At 40.0% G+C, this 18,776-nt stretch overlaps 1 protein-coding gene across 5 annotated transcripts in view; it reads left to right on the forward strand.

Moving 5' to 3' along the window:
• Positions 1-18,776, forward strand: part of opa1 (OPA1 mitochondrial dynamin like GTPase) — a 124,668-nt gene that overhangs the window by 67,097 nt on the left and 38,795 nt on the right. For all 5 annotated transcript variants that reach the window (XM_073041164.1, XM_073041166.1, XM_073041165.1 and 2 more), the window contains 5 exons: positions 71-147; positions 9,373-9,538; positions 12,115-12,267; positions 14,424-14,532; positions 16,289-16,368. In XM_073041164.1, coding sequence (XP_072897265.1) covers positions 71-147; positions 9,373-9,538; positions 12,115-12,267; positions 14,424-14,532; positions 16,289-16,368 — 585 coding nt within the window. The remainder of the gene's footprint in view (positions 1-70; positions 148-9,372; positions 9,539-12,114; positions 12,268-14,423; positions 14,533-16,288; positions 16,369-18,776) is intronic.

The raw sequence follows: 18,776 nt of genomic DNA on the forward strand, positions 1-18,776 counted from the left end.
AATTCTTGTTTAATAGCTTTTGTATGAGCAATTTGATGCCCATATCTAATTCTCATTTTTCTTTCATTAGAACGAGCTGTATGAAAAAGCTAAAAATGAGATTCTGGATGAAGTGATCAGCTTAAGCCAGGTTACTCCAAAGCATTGGTAATGTTTATTTTAATATTGGAACAATAAATTGATTTTTTTTAATTAAAGAAATAGAATCCAATTGAGATATTGATATTTGAAATAAATGTAAGTAATTTCAGATTACTGTAATCAGTATAAAACCTGGTTCTGATTCTCTCATTTTATCACTTATTCTGCTGTGAAAGTGAATTGATTTGGTATGCACTGTATTCAGCACTAACAAAGCTCAAAGGCTCAAATACCTAACACTGAGTGTTGACAGTGTAAGTATCTGAGCTTCAAAACTAAACCTTCAAAAGTTCCCTTATCTTACAGATGGAGGTTTCATAAAATAAGGAAAAGTCATTTTGTTCTAATAAGTAAAATAAAAGCAGTGGTAACCCACTCCCCAGTGTCTTGCACCCCATCCTCAGGATACCAAAATCCTACTTGACTCCTAACTACCATTGAGTCCCAAACCTGTGGTTCTTGCACCTCAAGATACCCCCAACAACTTCAACCCTACTCTTAATCGGCCCTTATTCGAATGATTCAAATCAAAGAACACACCACAATACCCAAGGTACACATTCTTAAAAAGCAACCTTGCACACAGAATCTTTAATGTAAGTGTTCTTGAGCATGGGGCCATTATGTACCCCAGCCTCCCAAATCAGCACTAAGTTTGACTGCTCCTTCAACAACAGCTATTCTTTTAAAATACAAGGTATTGCCCATAATCCAAGTCTGGGATGAATAAAGGCATGTAAAATTAGAATGAGAGAATAGGCCAGGGCAAAATAGCAGTTAGCAGTGAGCTAATGGTTTGTTGAGAATAGCAAACACAAGAGGAGTAATTTCTTGTGCACCTGAAAACTGACACAATAATTTGTGGAGCAGTATGAATTTTTTTCTTTGCAAAATTACCAGGACATCTAATATTGTTTCATTTACATCTTGTATTGAATCCTTCAGACAGAAAAATAGATTGGAAATCTATATTCCCATGTGTAACCAAAGAATAACTTGCATCAGCATGTAATTTTTGAATCATTTTGTCCTTTCGCACATTACAGGCCTTCCCTTTCCTTTTAATTCTAAATCAGTGCTGATACCTAATTTGTAATCTTTTTTTTTACTGAAACAGTTTCAGAAGCATCACTTGGCAGCTCTTTAGGCAAAGCATCTGCAAGCACCTGGAAGAATTTATTTTTCTTCTAGAATAGCTGTGATATTTTGAATCTGCACCTAGAATCTAAATTAGCTTGATCAGTATATAAATGCAGATTACTCTTGAAAATTCAGTATTTTTATGAGTTTGGTAATTTATTAAGGAACATAAAAATGCAGCGAAGTGGAAATATACTTTGAGAAGCAGCTGAATTATTTGGTTTTAAGCCACCTGGAAGAAAGAATAACACGCAGAATACTCGAGGAGCTCAGCAGGTCAGGCCGCATCTATGGAAAAGAGTACAGTCGACATTTCGGGCAGAGACCCTTCAGCAGAACTGGAGAAAAAAAGATGACGAGCCAGAGTAAGAAAGTAGGGGGAGGGGCGGAAAAGCACAAGGTGGTAGGTGAAGCCAAGATTTAATCAATAAGGGAATTGAAATCAAGGATTATGGCGGGGGGAAGGCAGAGAGGTAGAAAGCTGCATCAGCTATGATCTTATTGAATGGCAGTTGTCATATGAAAAATAGGAACAGTAAATCACGATATTTCCCTTTGTTCCTACTTCAATGGTCTTACATCTACTCTTTATTCCAATCACAATTAAGAGAAAATCTGCAGATGCTGGAAATCCAGGCAGAAGTTACAGAATGCACGTCTGCACTCATCCCATCCTCCCTCCACCCCACCCAGGATAGGGTTCCTCTTGTCCTCACCTATCAACCCACCAGCCTCTGTGTCCAGCACATAATTCTCTGTAACTTCTGCCATCTCCAATGGGATCCCTCCACCTTCCCCTTCCCCCCTACTTTCTGCTTTCCACTGGGATCTCTCCCCACGTGACTCCCTTGTCCATTCATCCCTCTCCACTGGGATCTCTCCTGGCACTTATCCTTGCAAGCGGAACAAGTGCTACACCTGCCCCTATACCTTCTTCCCTCACTAGCAATCAGGGCCCGAGCAGTCCTTTTAGGTGAGGCAACACTTCATCTGTGAGTCTATTGGGGTCACCTACTGTATCCGGTGCTTCAGGTGTGGCCTCCTGTGTATTGGTGAGACCTGACATTGATTGGGAGACCAGTTCACCAAACATCTACGCTATCTCTGCCAAAATAAGTGGGATCTCCCAGTGGCCACCCATTTTAATTCCACTTTCCATTCCTGTTCCGACATGTCAGTCCATGGCCTCCTCTACTGTCGCAATGAGGCCACATTCAGGTTGAAGGAACAACATCTTATATTCTTTCTGGATAACCTCCAACCTGATGGCATGAACATTGATTTTTCAAACTTCCAGTAATGCTCCTCCCTCTCCTTCACCATTCGCCATTCCCATTTCCCTCTCTCGCCTTATCTACTTGCCTGCCTATCACCTTTCCCTGGTGCCCCCCCTGCTTTCTTTCTTCCATGGCTATCCTCTCCTTTCAGATTCCCCCTTCTCCAGCCCTATATCTCTTTTACCCATCAACTTCCCAGCTCTTTACTTCACCCCTCCTCCACACTTCCGGTTTCAACTATCAATGTGTTTCTCCTGTCCCTCCCCTCCCCCCACCTTCTTACTCCAACTCCTCTTCCTTTTTTCTCCAGTCCTGATGAAGGGTCTCGGCCCAAAACATCGACTGTACTCTGTTCCGCAGATGCTGCCTGGCCTGCTGAGTTCCTCCAGCAATTTGTGTGGTGTTGCTCGGATTCCCAGCATTCTCATGTTTGTGATTGGAATAAAGAGTAGATGTAAGACCATTGAAGTAGGAGCAAAGGGAAACCTCGTGATTTACTGTTCCTATTTTTCATCTGACAACTGCCATCCAATAAGATCCTGTTTGATGCAGTTTTCTGCAAGTCTGTTACCCTGTTTTTCCCATAATCCTTCATTTTAATTCCATTATTGATTAAATCTTGTCTTTGAATATATTTTTATCTCATTTTTGCATATTCAAATTTAATTGTATTCTAATGTAAGTTAGTGTTTTATTTCTTAGACCTTAGAATTTGCCTGAAGTGTATTTGGTAATTACTTATGGAGTGCATTGAGAATGAGAAGAATTGTTTTATAGTTGTGCTGGGTCAAAAAGCCAAATCTGTGATCAGTTACTCTTCTGAAATACAATACAGTAAAATAGATCATGTAATTACCCTGTGTTCGGTTTGTATTCAAACAGAGTACAAGGCTTATGGTTATTTATCTAGTGATTTTTCTCTTACTTTGTGATGAGTTACCATATTTTATTGTTTCTTTGTCTATCTTTGTTATTTCTATTTGCTTTTTTAATTTTACGATGTTCAGATCAACGGTTGATCTGACTTTTTTTCCCTATGCTGTCAATTCCAACATATACTGTACTTTATAAAAAAAGTTCATCAACACAGTTAATCCTTCTTTCCGTAAATATGGTCTAAGATGCAGTATTATTAAGATAATGAAGGGTTAAAGGCCAGTTTAATTCGTAATAGTCGTATTGATTAGTAATATAGAGTGAAATATGTTTGTTGGCTGGTAAAGGACTTGAATCTGTTCCCTAAAGGAAGTACTTGGTTGTCCTGGGAATCCATGATAGATTAGCAACTTTTCAGGAGCTGAGAAGGAGATAGATCAAAGTTGCTGAATCAATTTGATGATGAATTGTTCAGTATTTTCTTTTGTGTTCGTTATTTTATTAGTATAAGCACTGAATGGGCATAGTTTCTGAACGGGTTTGTGTTGTTAAGAATTGAACACAATGATACTTCTGGTCTGAAATTTTTTTTTTAAAGTAGGATTTTGTTGAAACTGAAATGTAGCAGTTGGCAGATATCAGTTATTGTGGATAGTCCAAAGAAATGGGAATAATTGCATGCATTGTAATATATGCACTGATGAAAGGGAAATACTGGTAAACGTGTTATAAATGTGTTTTCCATGCAGAAGTGATTTTACGTTAATGTTCCACATTAATACAAAACTATAGGATACTTGAACACTGGCTTAACTTGTTCATCTTGTGCTCAGATCTTTCGTGTCAAGGCCATATGTTGAATTTAGCCAGATTTTACTTGCTAATCCTTTCAGAAGCATTTGGGAGTGAGGAATAAAGGTTACGCTGACCAAGGTGATTTGGGGGGAAATGGTACCTCAGCATTCACTAATTTGTAATGTGCAAAGCTTTGGAACTTAAAAATACTTCTAAAGGTTGAACTGAAGTCTTGAAGTGTGTGTAACATTTATTACACTTGCTGTTCAAGAAAATACTCTGTCCTGGTTTCTGAGTTAGAGATAGCCTATGACAATCTATCCTACAAATAAAGGTAGTCATACCGGGGCCTGGGAAGACAGATAAGTGGGTAACAGTCAGGAGAGGGAAGGGCAGGAGTAAGAAGCTAGAGAGTACCCCTGTGGCTCTCCCCCTTAGCAATAAGTACTCCTGCTTGAGTACTGTTATGGTGGGGGGGGGGGGGGAACAGCCTACCTGGGGGAAGCAACAGTGGTTACGCCTCTGACACAGAGTCTGGCCCTGTGGCTCTGAAGGATAGGGAAAGGAAGAGGATGACAGCAGTGATAAGGGACTCTATAGTTAGGGGGTCAAACGCAAGAAAGAAACACGGATGGTAGTTTGCCTCCCAGGTGTCAGGGTCCAGGATGTTTCTGATCGCATCCATGATATCCTGAAGTGGGAAGGAGAACAGACAGAGGTTGTGGTACATATTGATACCAACAACATAGGTAGGAAAAGGGAGGAGGTCCTAAAGGCAGACTACAGGGACTTAGGAAGGAAGTTGAGAAGCAGGACCACAAAGGTAGTAATCTCAGGATTACTGCCTGTGCCACGTGACAGAAAGTATAGGAATAGAGTGAGGTGGAGGATAAATGCATAGCTAAGGGATTGGAGCAGGGGGCAAGGATTCAGATTTCTGGATCATTGCGACCTCTTTTAGGGCAGGTGTGACCTGTACAAAAAGGACGGGTTGCACCTGAATCCAAGGGGGACCAATATCCTGGTGGGGAGGTTTGCAAAAGCTGCTGGGGAGAATTTAAACTAGAATTGCTGGGGGGTGGGAACTGAACTGAAGGGACGGATGAAGAGCTGGTTGGCTCATAAATAGAGAAAGCTTGGAGACAGTGCAAGAGGGAGGATAGGCAGGTGATAGAGAAGGGGCACGCTCAGACCGACGGTTTGAGATGTGTCTGTTTTAATGCAAAGAGTATTATGAAGAAAGTGGATGAGTTTAGAGCGTGGTTCAGTACTTGGAGCTATGAAGTTGTGGCCATTACAGAGACTTGGATGGTGTAGGGGCAGGAATGGTTACTTCAAGTGCCAGGCTTTAGATGTTTCAGAAAAGACAGGGGAGGAGGCAAAAGAGGTGGGGGCATGGCACTGTTGTCACGGCTGCAGAAAAGGAGGAAGTTATGGAAGGATTGTCTACTGAGTATCTGTGGGTGGAAGTTTGGAACAGGATGGGGTCAATAACTCTACTGGATGTTTTTTTATAAACCACCCATTAGTAAGAGGGGCATTGAGGAGCAGATAGGCCCACAGATTCTGGAAAGGTCTAATAATAACAGGGTTGTTATGTTGGGAGATTTTAATTTCCCAAATATCCATTGGCATGTCCCTATTGCGAGGGGTTTAGATGGGATGGAGTTTTTTAGGTGTGTTCAGGAAGGTTTCTTGACACAATATGTAGATAAGCCTACAAGAGGAGAAGCTGTACTTGATCTGGTATTGGGAAATGAACCTGGTCAGGTGTCAGATCTCTCAGTGGGAGAGCATTTTGGAGATAGTGATCACAATTCTATCTCGTTTACCGTAGCTTTCGAGAGGGATAGGAACTTACAAGTTAGAAAAGTGTTTAATTGGAGTAAGGGGAAATATGAGGCTATCAAGCAGGAAATTGGAAGCATAAATTGGAAACAGATGTTCTCAGGGAAATGTACAGAAGAAATGTAGCAAATGTTCAGGGGATATTTGCATGGAATTCTGCATAGGTACATTCCAATGAGACAGGGAAAGGATGGTAGGGTACAGGAACCGTGGTGTACAAAGGCTGTTGTAAATCTAGTCAAGAAGAAAAGAGCTTACGAAAGGTTCAAAAAACTAGGTAATGATAGAGATCTAGAAGATTATAAGGCTAGCAGGACGGAGCTTAAGAATTAAATTAGGAGAGCCAGAAGGGGCCATGAGAAGGCCTTGGGGGACAGGATTAAGGAAAACCCCAAGGCATTCTATGAGTATGTGACGAGCAAGAGGACAAGACGTGAGAGAATAGGACCAATCAAGTGAGACAATGGAAAAGTGTGTATGGAACCGGAGGAGATAGTAGAAGTACTTAATGAATACTTTGCTTCAGTATTCACTACGGAAATGGATCTTGGCGATTGTAGGGATGACTTACAGTGGACTGAAAAGCTTCAGCATGTAGATATTCAGTAAGAGGATGTGCTGGAGCTTTTGGAAAGTATCAAGTTGGATAAGTCACCTGGACCGAATGAGAGGTACCCCAGGCTACTGTGGGAAGCGAGGGAGGAGATTGCTGACCCTCTGGCAATAATCTTTGTATCATCAATGGGGACTGGAGAGGTTCTGGAGGATTGGAGGGTTGCGTATGTTGTTCCCTTATTCAAGAAAGGGAGTAGAGATAGCCCAGGAAATTATAGACCAGTGAGTCTTACTTCAGTGGTTGGTATTTTGATTGGAAAGATCCTGAGGGGCAAGATTTATGAACATTTGGAGAGACATAATATGATTAGGAATAGTAAGCATGGCTTTGTCAAAGGCAGGTCGTGCCTTACAAGCCTGATTGAATTTTTTAAGGATTTGACTAAACACATTGATGAAGGTAGAGTTGTAGATGTAGTGTATATGGATTTCAGCAAGGCATTTGACAAGGTACCCCATGCAAGGCTTAATGAGAAAGTTAGGAGGCAATGGGACATTGTTTTGTGGATCCAGAACTGGCTTGTCCACAGAAGGCAAAGAGTGGTTATACATGGGTCATATTCTGTATGGAGGTCGGTCACCAGTGGAGTGCAGCAGGGATCCGTTCTGGGACCCTTACTCTTCGTGATTTTTATAAATGACCTGGATGAGGAAGTGGAGGGATGGGTTAGCAAATTTGCTAATGACACAAAGGTTGGGGGTGTTGTGGATAGTGTGGAGGGCTGTCAGTTTACAGCAGGACATTGATAGGATGCAAAACTGGGCTGAGAAGTAGCAGATGGAGTTCAACCCAGATAAGTGTGAGGTGGTTCATTTTGGTAGATCAAATATGATGGCAGAATATAGTGTTAATGGTAAGACTCTTGGCTGTGTGGAGGATCAGAGGGATCTTGGGTCCGAGTCCATAGGACACTCAAAGCTACTGCATAGGTTTACTCTGTGGTTAAGAAGGCATACGGTGCATTGGCCTTCATCAATTGTGGGATTGAATTTAGGAGCTGAGAGGTAATGTTGCAGCTATATAGGACCCTGGTCAGACATGGAGTACTGTGCTCAGTTCTGGTTGCCTTACTACAGGAAGTATGTGGAAACTATAGAAAGGGTGCAGATGAGATTTACAAGGATGTTGCCTGGATTGGGGAGCATGCCTAATGAGAATAGGTTGAGTGGACTTAGCCTTTTCTCCTTGGAGCCATGGAGGATGAGAGGTGACCTGATAGAGGTGTACAAGATGATGAGAGGCATTGATTGTGTGGATAGTCAGAGGCTTTTTCCCAGGGGTGAAATGGCTATCATGAGAGGGCACAGTTTTACAGTGCTTGGAAGTAGGTACAGAGGTGATGTCAGGAGTTTTTTATGCAGAGAGTGGTGAATGCATGGAATGGGCTGCCAGTGATGGTGGTGGAGGCAGAAACAATAGGGTCTTTTAAGAGACTTCTGGATACGTGCATAAGAGCTTCGAAAAATAGAGGGTTATGGGTAACCCTAGGTAATTTCTAAGGTAAGGACATAGTTGGCACAGCTTTGTGGGCCAAAGGGCCTGGATTGTGCTGTAGGTTTTCTGTGTTTCTAATTGCCCAGCTTTAAAACACAGAGTTTATCATAGCAATAATTATTCACTATCTGTGATCAGGTACTAACTGTGGCATGTGGCCAAGTTGTTAATGCGTTGGACTAGTGATCTGAAGGTTGTGAGTTCGAGCCCCAGCCGAGGCAGCGTGTTGTGTCCTTGAGCAAGGCACTGAATCACACATTGCTCCAGTCCACCCAGCTGAAAATGGGTACCGGCAGACTGCTGGGGGTTAACCTCGCAGTAGACTGGCATCCTATCCTGGGGGTGGGGGGCGGTCTCGTACTCTCAGTCGCTTCACGCCACAGAAACCAGCATAAGCACCAGACTGATGAGCCACAAAGGCTCGGGGCAGACTTTTTAAAAATCTGATCATGAGCCCTCTCTTACATCTTATTGAGTTGTTTTTGAAGAACCTCATATTAAAATATCAGACATGGCAATGCCCTGTTTGATATGAGAATGGCTTATCTTTCAGGGAAAATTTTGGATAGAAAATCGATCCATCTCAAAGAAAGTGCCATGAATCACTGGATGATGCATCTTACTTTTTCAATATGAAGTTTATAATGGAACTTCATGTATTGACATCCTTTTTATTAAATTTACATTAGTGATGCATATTGCGTTGATTTCTGAGATGCATACAAGTTAATTTTAGAGAATGAAAGTTAAACCTCTATTCTGGTAATCTACTTTGAGGATCCACAACTGAAGAAATATATGCCTGTCAATTATAAGCAGTTTCAGTTTAATAGTAATTATTTAACATCTTTGAGGCATTTGTTTAAAACCATTATTACTTATCAATTTGGTAAAATTTGTGTAAATTACAAGGAAATTTCTCAAGCCTTTTCCACAGGCAGTGGATGATTTTTATTTTACTTTTGAAAAAACTTTTGAGTTTGATCCACAGCGTCACTTACAACAATATTTTAACAATTGATAGTATTTGATTTAACTACATATTAACATGTTTAGATGTTGGTGCAGTAGGAAGCAAGATATGTGTACGTTTAAATATTTTCTTTGAAGTTACCTTGTCTTATCCGTAAAAAATAAAATGAGCCACAGCAATTTGACTGACTGGAGTTCTGAATTTGTTTCTAGGGAAGAAATTTTGCAGCGGAAGCTATGGGAAAAAGTCTCCACTCATGTGATAGAGAATATTTATCTTCCCGCTGCTCAGTCTGCGAATTCAGGCACATTCAATACCACGGTGGACATCAAACTCAAACAATGGACAGACAAACAATTGCCTCACAAAGCAGTAGAGGTCGGAATTGGTTTGCATCTTCTGTAATTTGCTGATATTTAAAATTGAGCAATGATTATTTGGACAATAAGACATAAAAGCAGAATTAGGCTGTTCAGTCTGCTGAGTCTGCTCTGGCATTCCATTGTGCTGGATTTATTACCCCTCTCAACCCATCCGCCTGCTTTATCCTCGTAACCTCTCTTGCCCTGATTAATTAAGAAGCTATCAAACTCTACTTTAAATATTTCCATTAGCTTGGCCTCCACAGCTGGCTGTGGCAATCAATTCTACAAATTCCTCCTCACCTCTGTTCTAAATGGACATCCCTCTATTCTAAGGCTGTGCCCTCTGGACCTAGACTCACCCACTATGGGAAACATCTCCGCATCCACTTGTGTAGGCCTTTCAAAATCTGATTCGTTTCAGTGGGATCCGCCCTCATTTTTTTAAGCTCCAGCGAGTATAAGCCCAGAGCCATCAAACGCTCCTTATACATTAACCCATTCATTCCCAGAATCCCTCTCATGAACCTCCTGTTCTTCAGTGCCAGCACATCTTTTCTTAGATAAGGTGCCCAAACCTCAAAGGTTCATTTATTATGAAAGTATGTATGTAGTATACAACTCTGAGATTCTTCTTTTCCAGTTAGCCATGAAACCAAGAAAAAAGAAGGGTAACACAATCATCAGCCGCCAAACTCCCCCCTCGCCCACAAGAAACATCAGCCCCCAATACTTCTCTCCCTGCAGAAAAAAAACGAACAAAGACATTGTCCCCCCCCAAACCCCTTCCCCTGCACGAAAAGCAAAAGGAACATTTCCCCCCACACAAAATGCCATAAGAACATCGACCACCGCACAAAAAAAACCAGGAAAGATCGGGTGAAAGCACAGAATATAAAAAAGCTATAAGACTAGGTAACAAAAAGTCCATTGTCCAAATACGTATCCATATACACAGAAAACCTCAGTAACATCCTTCAGGCATAGCGACAGGCCACACAGGCTCCCCTCTCCGGCAGCAGAGTGATCCCACCAGCAATCAGAAGGCAGGCAGCTGGCGCTTCCACATTCACCTGGATGTTTCATTCTCCCTCGTTGCCTTAATCAGCGAACAATAGAAGCTTTGATCGGCAAAATGGAGTTAAACATTGGCTCCTACCCCTCCCTCCCCCCCGCAGCCTCCTCACCTTGAGGCTCGTGCTTGCTTTTTCCCGGAATCCTCTCGGAGATAGCAAAACAGTAGCTCACCCAAACTATGTCCAGGCTGCAAATCCCAGGCTCCAACAGTTCCAGAAACACATTCAAGACGAAAAATAGATGTTTAAGACATAAAAGAAGTGAAATAAGTAGTTTTGTGGTCTATCCAGAAGATGTCAACTGAGGGAGCGTTCTACACAGGCACCCTATTGACCAGGAGATCACTTTTCACAATACTCCAAGTGCAATCTGACCAACGTCTTATAAAGCCTCAGCATTATATCCTTGCTTTTCGATTCTAGTCTCCGACTCTCTCTGATTTCCCGTTAGGCAGACAAGTTCTGATAGGCCCCCCTTGCACTTTAAACTGCTGCGTAATCTCCAGAAGGAGAAGTCTCTATTTCCCTCTGTCATCTCCTGCTCTGCAGACAAGACTTGAGTTTTGCCCAATTTGTATTTTGGGCAATTTGTTTAAAGAGAGAACTGAAAGGAATGCATTTCTAAAGAGCCACTTTCATTTGTATAGTGTATCTTTGTAAGTGTGATTTGTTTTTATACACCTTTTATCATCACTACAATGTGTCAAAGCATGTACTTAGGTTCTTTTAATCTTGCAGTTCCTTCTCACTTCCACTTTCTATCTTGCTTTGCACTCTTTCAACTTATTCTCCTCTGCTAGCCCTACTTCACCTGCCAATCCAGTTATTGAGAGTGTGATGCTAAACCCTGACATATGACAAAGCAATTACCTTTCATGTGAGAAGTATTGCATTTGTTGTCCCTCTCAGCCAAGTTCACCCTGTCCTTTCTCCATTCCTCTTATTTGTCCTTATAGAGGCTGGGAATCTGTACCTGCCCTGAAGACTTCATTTTAAGATTGCTCACATGAAATGTAACACATGCTAATTTTGTGTTTTGTAAAACATGGTATTTCCATACATTATGTTCAGCAATGGAGTTATTGGAACCAAAGATTTCTTGTTCAGAAACTGATGTACTGTAATGTGCATAATGTCTCCATTTTCCCACCAAAACACCCTCCACAGACCACTGACTGAGACAATGGTGACCAGCATACTTAAAAGTTAAATGCACTGGAATTTGTAAGGTTAATAATTGAATTCAGTGTGAGATAAATTATTTAGTCAACAATTCTCTTTTTAAGTTGTTTTAATACTTTTTTCAGATTTTTCACTCATTTAGTTTAAGCATTTATTTAAAAGGAGAACTAAAAATAAGTGTTTCTCCTATTGAGAAATTTATCTAGCATAAAATGTGCAAGCAACGTCAGGGACCCTTGTAAAAGTAGTTATTCCTAATTAGATGATTTCATTAAATGTTTAGGACTAAACATTTCAAGTAATTTTATTCACAGGCATATATTCTTGATTTCAGGTTGCTTGGGAAACATTGGAGGATGAGTTTGCCCGCTTTATGTCTGAACACAAAGGAAAAAACCATGATGATATATTTGACAAACTAAAGCAGGCTGTCAAAGATGAAAGTATAAAACGTCACAAATGGAATGAGCAAGCTGAAGACAGTCTGGTACAAAATCAGTTGATATGTATAAATTCTCCTGAATTAAAATGATGTTAGTAAGGAGTTCCAGAATATTCTGTTCAAAATTGAATTTAATTGTTTGTAGTTAGCAATATGTCACTTAAGATGAGGAGTGCTATACTTGTACTGACTAAGGATTGCTTAACAGAAGAAAAGAGAAGAGGTATAAGTGTCTCATTTCAGAATCCCAGAGTGTATTGGAGGTTCTGTGAAAGGATCAGTGTTGGGCCTCAGCTGACCCTTCATTAGGGAGAAAGATATGTTATCAACTTTGTAGGAAAAATTGAAAAAACAATTATTTTTCCAAAATTGTAACAAAACTATAGCCATCCCTCTAAAACATTTTCTTCAGTGAAATTTTAAAAATCATAAATGATGGGCAAAATATGTAATGAGAATTTTCATACAATGTATTCAGCGCACACAAGATAGCACTCTGCTTATTTAAAGAAAAATGATTCTGTAAATCAGAGATGCACCCAAAGAGTCAATAAAAATATAGTGCAAGTTTATAAAGCAAACATTTATAAATAGAGAAGACACTACTTTTCCAAATTGGGAATCCTTGCATTGCACTCACTGACTGCTTTATTAGGTTCCTCCTGTACTTACATACACTCAGTAGCCACTTTATTATTGTATCTGCTGCTTCAACCGATCCACTTGAAGGTCTGAGGTGTTGTGCATTCAGAGATGCTCTCCTGCAAACCACTATTATAACACGTGGTTGTTTGTGTTACTGTGCCTTTCTGTCAGCTTGAACCAGTCTGACCAATCTCTTCTCAGCTCTCTCATTAACAAGGCTTTTTCACCCACAGGACTGCTGTTCACTGGATGTGTTGTGTTTTTGCACCATTCTCTGTAAACTCTAGAGACTGTTGTGTGTGAAACACCCAGGAGTTCAGCTGTTTCTGATATACTTCAACAACCCCAAATGGCACCAATACTCATTCCACGGTCATAGTCACTAAGATCACATTTCGTCCTCATTCTGATGTTTGGTCGAAAAAACAATTGAACCTCTGCATGCTTTTGTGCATTTTGTGATTGGCTAATTAGATAGTTGCATTAATGAGCAGGTGTATTTAATAAAGTGGTCACTGAGTGTAAATAAGAGAGATACTGTAAGCAAGTGATTTTTCTTTTGTAGGAAGCAGTTTGGATTATAGAAGTGAGGAAACCTACTTGAAGAATGATGTATGGTTTTGGTTTTTATTCCTCAATGAAAAGGTTGTTCTGCATGTAGGAACTGAGTAAAATGGGAGTATATTCTCCAGTGTTTAATAAAATAAGAGATTATCTAATTAAAATATGACTTCATGATGAAAATAAATAGATTTATTTGGACCAAGAAGATCAAAGAATCCAGGAGAAGGGCAGGAAGGTTGAGTTAAAATAGTTCAGGTTTTAGAGCAAAACATCTTTCTTACTTAAATTCCATTTTGATCAAAAGACTTTTAAACAATTTTAATATTAAATGCATTGCATCTGTTCTGCTATTTAATATGTGTATTCAAAGTGAAAGCTGTTCACACCACAGTAAGTAGAAGGTTTGCTCTGTACTAAATAATAATGTTTTAATTGCAGCTTTGAGAAACATTTATGTATGCCCACAATTAATAAGTTTGTTTTTATTGCTCCAGTGTGTTGTCAGTTACTGCTGTTCATGTTTTTAAGGGTTCTGTTGGTCATCAGTAGGATTAAGATGGCACCCAGAAGGGAAAAAACATCTAGTGAGCAGCGAGTAGTGTTACTACCTGGAGAATGATCAGATTTATGCCCTCTTGGGTAGAGTAAATGGGGGGAAAGAAATCAAAAGTAGTTGATAAAATAGTTTTAGTTGCCAAAATGCTAAACATGTAAAAATCCAAATAAATTATGAACTGGCACCTCTTAAAATTCCTTTCATGTGGTTAATGTTTAATTTATTTTGAAGTTAATAGAATATTTTGTCTGCAAAATGTAACAGGCATTACTTTTTTAAGTTAAACTTTATAGGTATAGCATATTTTGTTAGAATGCCAATTTTTTCAATAGTACTAAATCCTAGATTATAAAATGCAAGCATTGTTGAAAATGGGTAGGATTTGATATTTTACTTCATTACCCATTCATATTTTACTATTGTTCTTATTCTTTAGCGAGTAATCCAGCACAATGCTTTAGAAGATCGTTCTATATCTGACAAACAACAATGGGATGCAGCAATACATTTCCTGGAGGAAACATTGCAGTCTCGTCTTCGAGACAGTAAGTTTACAAACATTTAATTGAATTCCTAATTTCAGCAAATGTCTTTTTAGGTTTAAAAGCTAGTTTAGATTTCAAACTTGTACTCTCTTTTTAAATTAAAACAGAAAATACTGGGAACATCCAGTAGGTCAGGCAGCATCTGTGAAAAAGGAAACAGAGTTAACATTTCAGATCAAAAAACCTTCATCAGAATTGGAAAGTGAGAAAACAAGCTAATTTTATGTTGCATATGTGATGGCCAAGGCATGGATAGAACAAAGGGTGATGTTGGATACCAATCCCACTCTGTCCAATGTACCTGTGGTCTCAAACACTGTTCCATTGAAGTCCAGCAGAGGCTTGAGGACCAACACATCATCCATCTGTGCATGTAGCAGCTTTTAGACACCATGTCAGATTCAACGCTTTAAGTTAAACTGCTTTTTTTCCTATTTGCATCAGAAGTAGTTAATTTTGAGGTAAGGTTTTCCATCTGTAATCATTAATTATTGAGTTTTTCCTAACTCCATAGACATTCCCCAATTTGATAGGCATTTCCAGCATTCTCCTTTTTGTTTCAAGTTTCCACACAAACTCTGATCTGCTCAGCTTTAGCACATCCCTTCAAGGTTAAGGTGAAGTTAGATTGATATTTGAAAACTTGAGGAATTGAGGTTCATGGGAAACTTGTCTGAAGTGGAGCTGAGACCAACATAGCTCATTCATGATCATAGTAAACTGCGAAGCTGGTTTGAGGGGCCTGGTGACATCCTTTGCTCTGATTTTCTTGCATTCTGCTCCTCTACTCTTAAGAAATTTCAACAGTTATTCTCTTATCATATTTTTTCTATTTTGTTGTGACTTCTTGTAAGCTGTTTATTTTAACAAATCCAGCTGTTTGATTTTGAATTGCCTGATTGATTTTGCAAAAATCTGAACACTTTCTACCTTGTTCCTCCCCCAGCAGACCCCATTTCCATCAATGCTATATAGGTTTAAGTTCTCCCTGCATAATCCATCCTTTTAAAAAAAAATACCTGGTATGTTCCAGTTCAGGAAATGGCTATTCGTATGTCTTACCTTTTTCGTCTTCCACAAAATCTTAGTACCACAAAATGGCCTGATTTACTGTTTTCCTGATTTGGTGAAAAGCCAGTGCACCATTTTGTCCCAGCTTCTTAACCAGGAAAACTATTGAGACTACATGGAAGTTGTTTGATGGCCTGCCTGTTGAACATTTTGTTTAGATGGGAAAATATAGGTGTTAACTGAAATAAAGTTACCTCGGCCAGATGCTTAGAAAGAGAGACAAATAGCTTGGTGCCACTTATCAGTGTGTTAAAGAAGTGCAGTTGAAAATGATGCTGCATGTTTTGGTACCAAATGCAATGGCACAGTCATCCACATGAGAGTGTCCTACTGTTAGAAACCTCAGCAATAAATCCACACTGACGTATTGATACACAACTTGGGGAGAGCGGAGATGCCACCTGTTAAATGGGATGTTACGCTAAAATACAGTATATACTGCTCACAGAAGTGCAGGGGACTTTTTCTCAGTGCCCTAGATAATACTTACCCCACATATTAACATGGCTAGAACTGATATTGTAGTCATTACCAAGTTCATCTTATGTCTGTTCAATGTTCATAGATGACTACATGTCAAAAGTGCTTAATTGACTGAGCTGTAGTTTTGAAAGGCATTTTTTAAATGCTTATCTTTTCTATTTTGTAAGCTGGAATTCTCATATATGCCCCATTATTTTAATAGCTGAATCTGTACTTCATGATATGGTGGGACCAGATTGGCGAGAAAGATGGTTATCCTGGAAATCACGATCTCCAGAGCAGGTGAGATGGAGACACTTATATATGCCATATATTTCCAGTTCTAAATTCCAGTAAAACTCACTCCATTTGATGTAAGGAAAGTAAATAAGTGTTAATGTTGATGGAAGTAAAAGAACACTGTTTCTGGGCCAGTTGATCTTGAGATCTTGATCTTGAGATTACTATCAATGCCATCTGCTGGACAATTTAGGAATGGTCAGGTTGGGCAAATGAATGTGTTACTTTAGATCTCCCTCGCTCCTCACTGCTACCATTGGGCAGGTGGTGCAGGAGTCCTGGATCCACACTCTGGGTTCGAGTGCAGTCATTGCCCTGCAGCCGTTAGGCGTCTGGACCGGCTTTACCCACCTTAACACTGAACTGACTCTGTATCCATGGCCACAGCCATCAGGCTGCTGAACTGGCTACACTCGCCTCAGCACTGAACTGGCTCTGTGGCTGTCGATTTACTTTTGGGGACTCCATGCTTCATGTCCTAAGTATTATTTGTTTACTTTTTTTTATTGTTTGCATGATTTGTTCTGTTTTTCCACACATTAGATGTTTGAGGGTCTTTGTTGTGCGCATTTTTCCGTATGATTCTATTGTGTTTCATTGTTTTGTGGATGACTGCAAGAAGATGAATCTCAAGATTGTATATAGAATATGTATTTTGATAATAAATGTACTTTGAACTTCATCAAAATCAAGTTTTCCGTGATCTACATCTTAAAACTTAAGTTTCAGATGGTAGACTTCTAAATATAGTTTAATACTTTGTGTCATGTACGATATAATGCTTTTTATAGTTGTATGCACAAATGCAATGGAAGTTTACTTGCAGCAGCATCACGGGGACATAGCATCAAAAAAGGAGCATTCACAAAAAAACATAAATAGTTACAAGAGAGAATACATTTGAAACCAAAAAAAATAACAAAGTCTATTTTGGTGCAAAGTATGCCTAGTTTTGCTAATCCGATTGAGGTTCTACTGGTTGGTTCAAGAACTGAATTGTTGAAGGGAAATAGCTATTCTTGAAACTGACAGTGTGGGACTTCAGGCATCTATACCTCTCCCTGATGGCAGCTGCGAAAAGATGGTGGAGATTTTTGACAGATGTCGTGAGGGGTTCAGGTATGGTGAAAGCTGTCTTTTTCCCTGGAAGTAATTGCTAAAAACAAGTAGGTACGGGATTAGGAACAGAGACAAAAGATTCTTAAGGGACATCATGGGCAGCTTCTTCAAAAAAAGGTCCTGCCTATTTAGAATGAGCTGCCTGAACAAATGTTTGAGGTTGGCACATCAGCAACATTTAAAAGCTTCTTGGTAAATACGTGGTAAATAAATTTAGAGGGCTTTGGGCCAAAAGCAGGTTGATTGGACGAAGTTTCTCGCAACACAGCTGGGTTGAAGGGCTTATTTCCATCCTGTATAATTCTCTGAAGTTAAACAGATCAAAAAAGATAATGATGCTGTAAAGGTAGTAAAGGGGCAGAAGTCAGGGTAGTCACTTTACGAAGTGAGAAAGTTTGGGGAGCTGAAAGATCTGAAGGTGGATAAGTTAACTGGACCAGATGGTCTACACCCCAGGGTTTTGAAAGAGGCAGCTGAAGAGATTGTGGAGGCACCAGTAGTGATCGTTCAGGATCACTAGATTCTGGAGGATTGGAAAATTGTAAATTGTAAATTGTAAATGTCATTCCACTCTTTAAGAAGGGAAGGAGGTGAAAGAAAGGAAATTAAAGGCCAGTTTGCCTGACTTAAGTAGTTGGCAGGATATTACAGTCCATTATTAAGAATGAGGCTTTGGGTTTCTTGGAGGCACAGAAAGCAGCATTGTTTCCTTGAATGTTTCAATGAAAAGAAAAGGTATTACCTGGGAAAGGGGTCTATGCTGGCCAGGCATTGCTCGTGGTCCCAATCTCCACGTGTCCATGGGGCCCTCCTCATCCGCAATGGTTGGTCTCTGCCTGCTGGAGAGTTATCGCCCCTGCGTATTTGGAGCACCCAAATCTTATACTATTCCTCATCAATTGAACCATTGGATCTCCATCTCATTGGCTCAAGGTCACCTTCGTACTGGTCATTGTACAGGGCTACGACCAACATTATTTCATGGTTCTGCCCACCCCAGCCTTGTGTATTTGTGCCTTTACACTCTGACTAATCCATACCAGTTAAATGAGGCAACCCAGGCAGAATCTTAACAAGATTACCGATTGCTGGTCTGGCATTTTACATAACAAGTAGCTACTCCTCTGAGAATGGTCTCAGGTTTATTGCTCGGATTAGATTGTCCCAGAGCAAGGATCAGTTCAGAGTCCATTCCCTTTACATAACAAATGGCTACTTGTTTGAGAATGGTCTCAGGTATAGCAGATCATTACCTGAAGCTTCCTGTGCCCACATTCAGTTGCTCTGATTAG

The sequence above is a fragment of the Hemitrygon akajei genome, chromosome 3, assembly GCF_048418815.1.
Source record: "Hemitrygon akajei chromosome 3, sHemAka1.3, whole genome shotgun sequence".
In the NCBI taxonomy this organism is placed as follows: Eukaryota; Metazoa; Chordata; class Chondrichthyes; order Myliobatiformes; family Dasyatidae; genus Hemitrygon; species Hemitrygon akajei.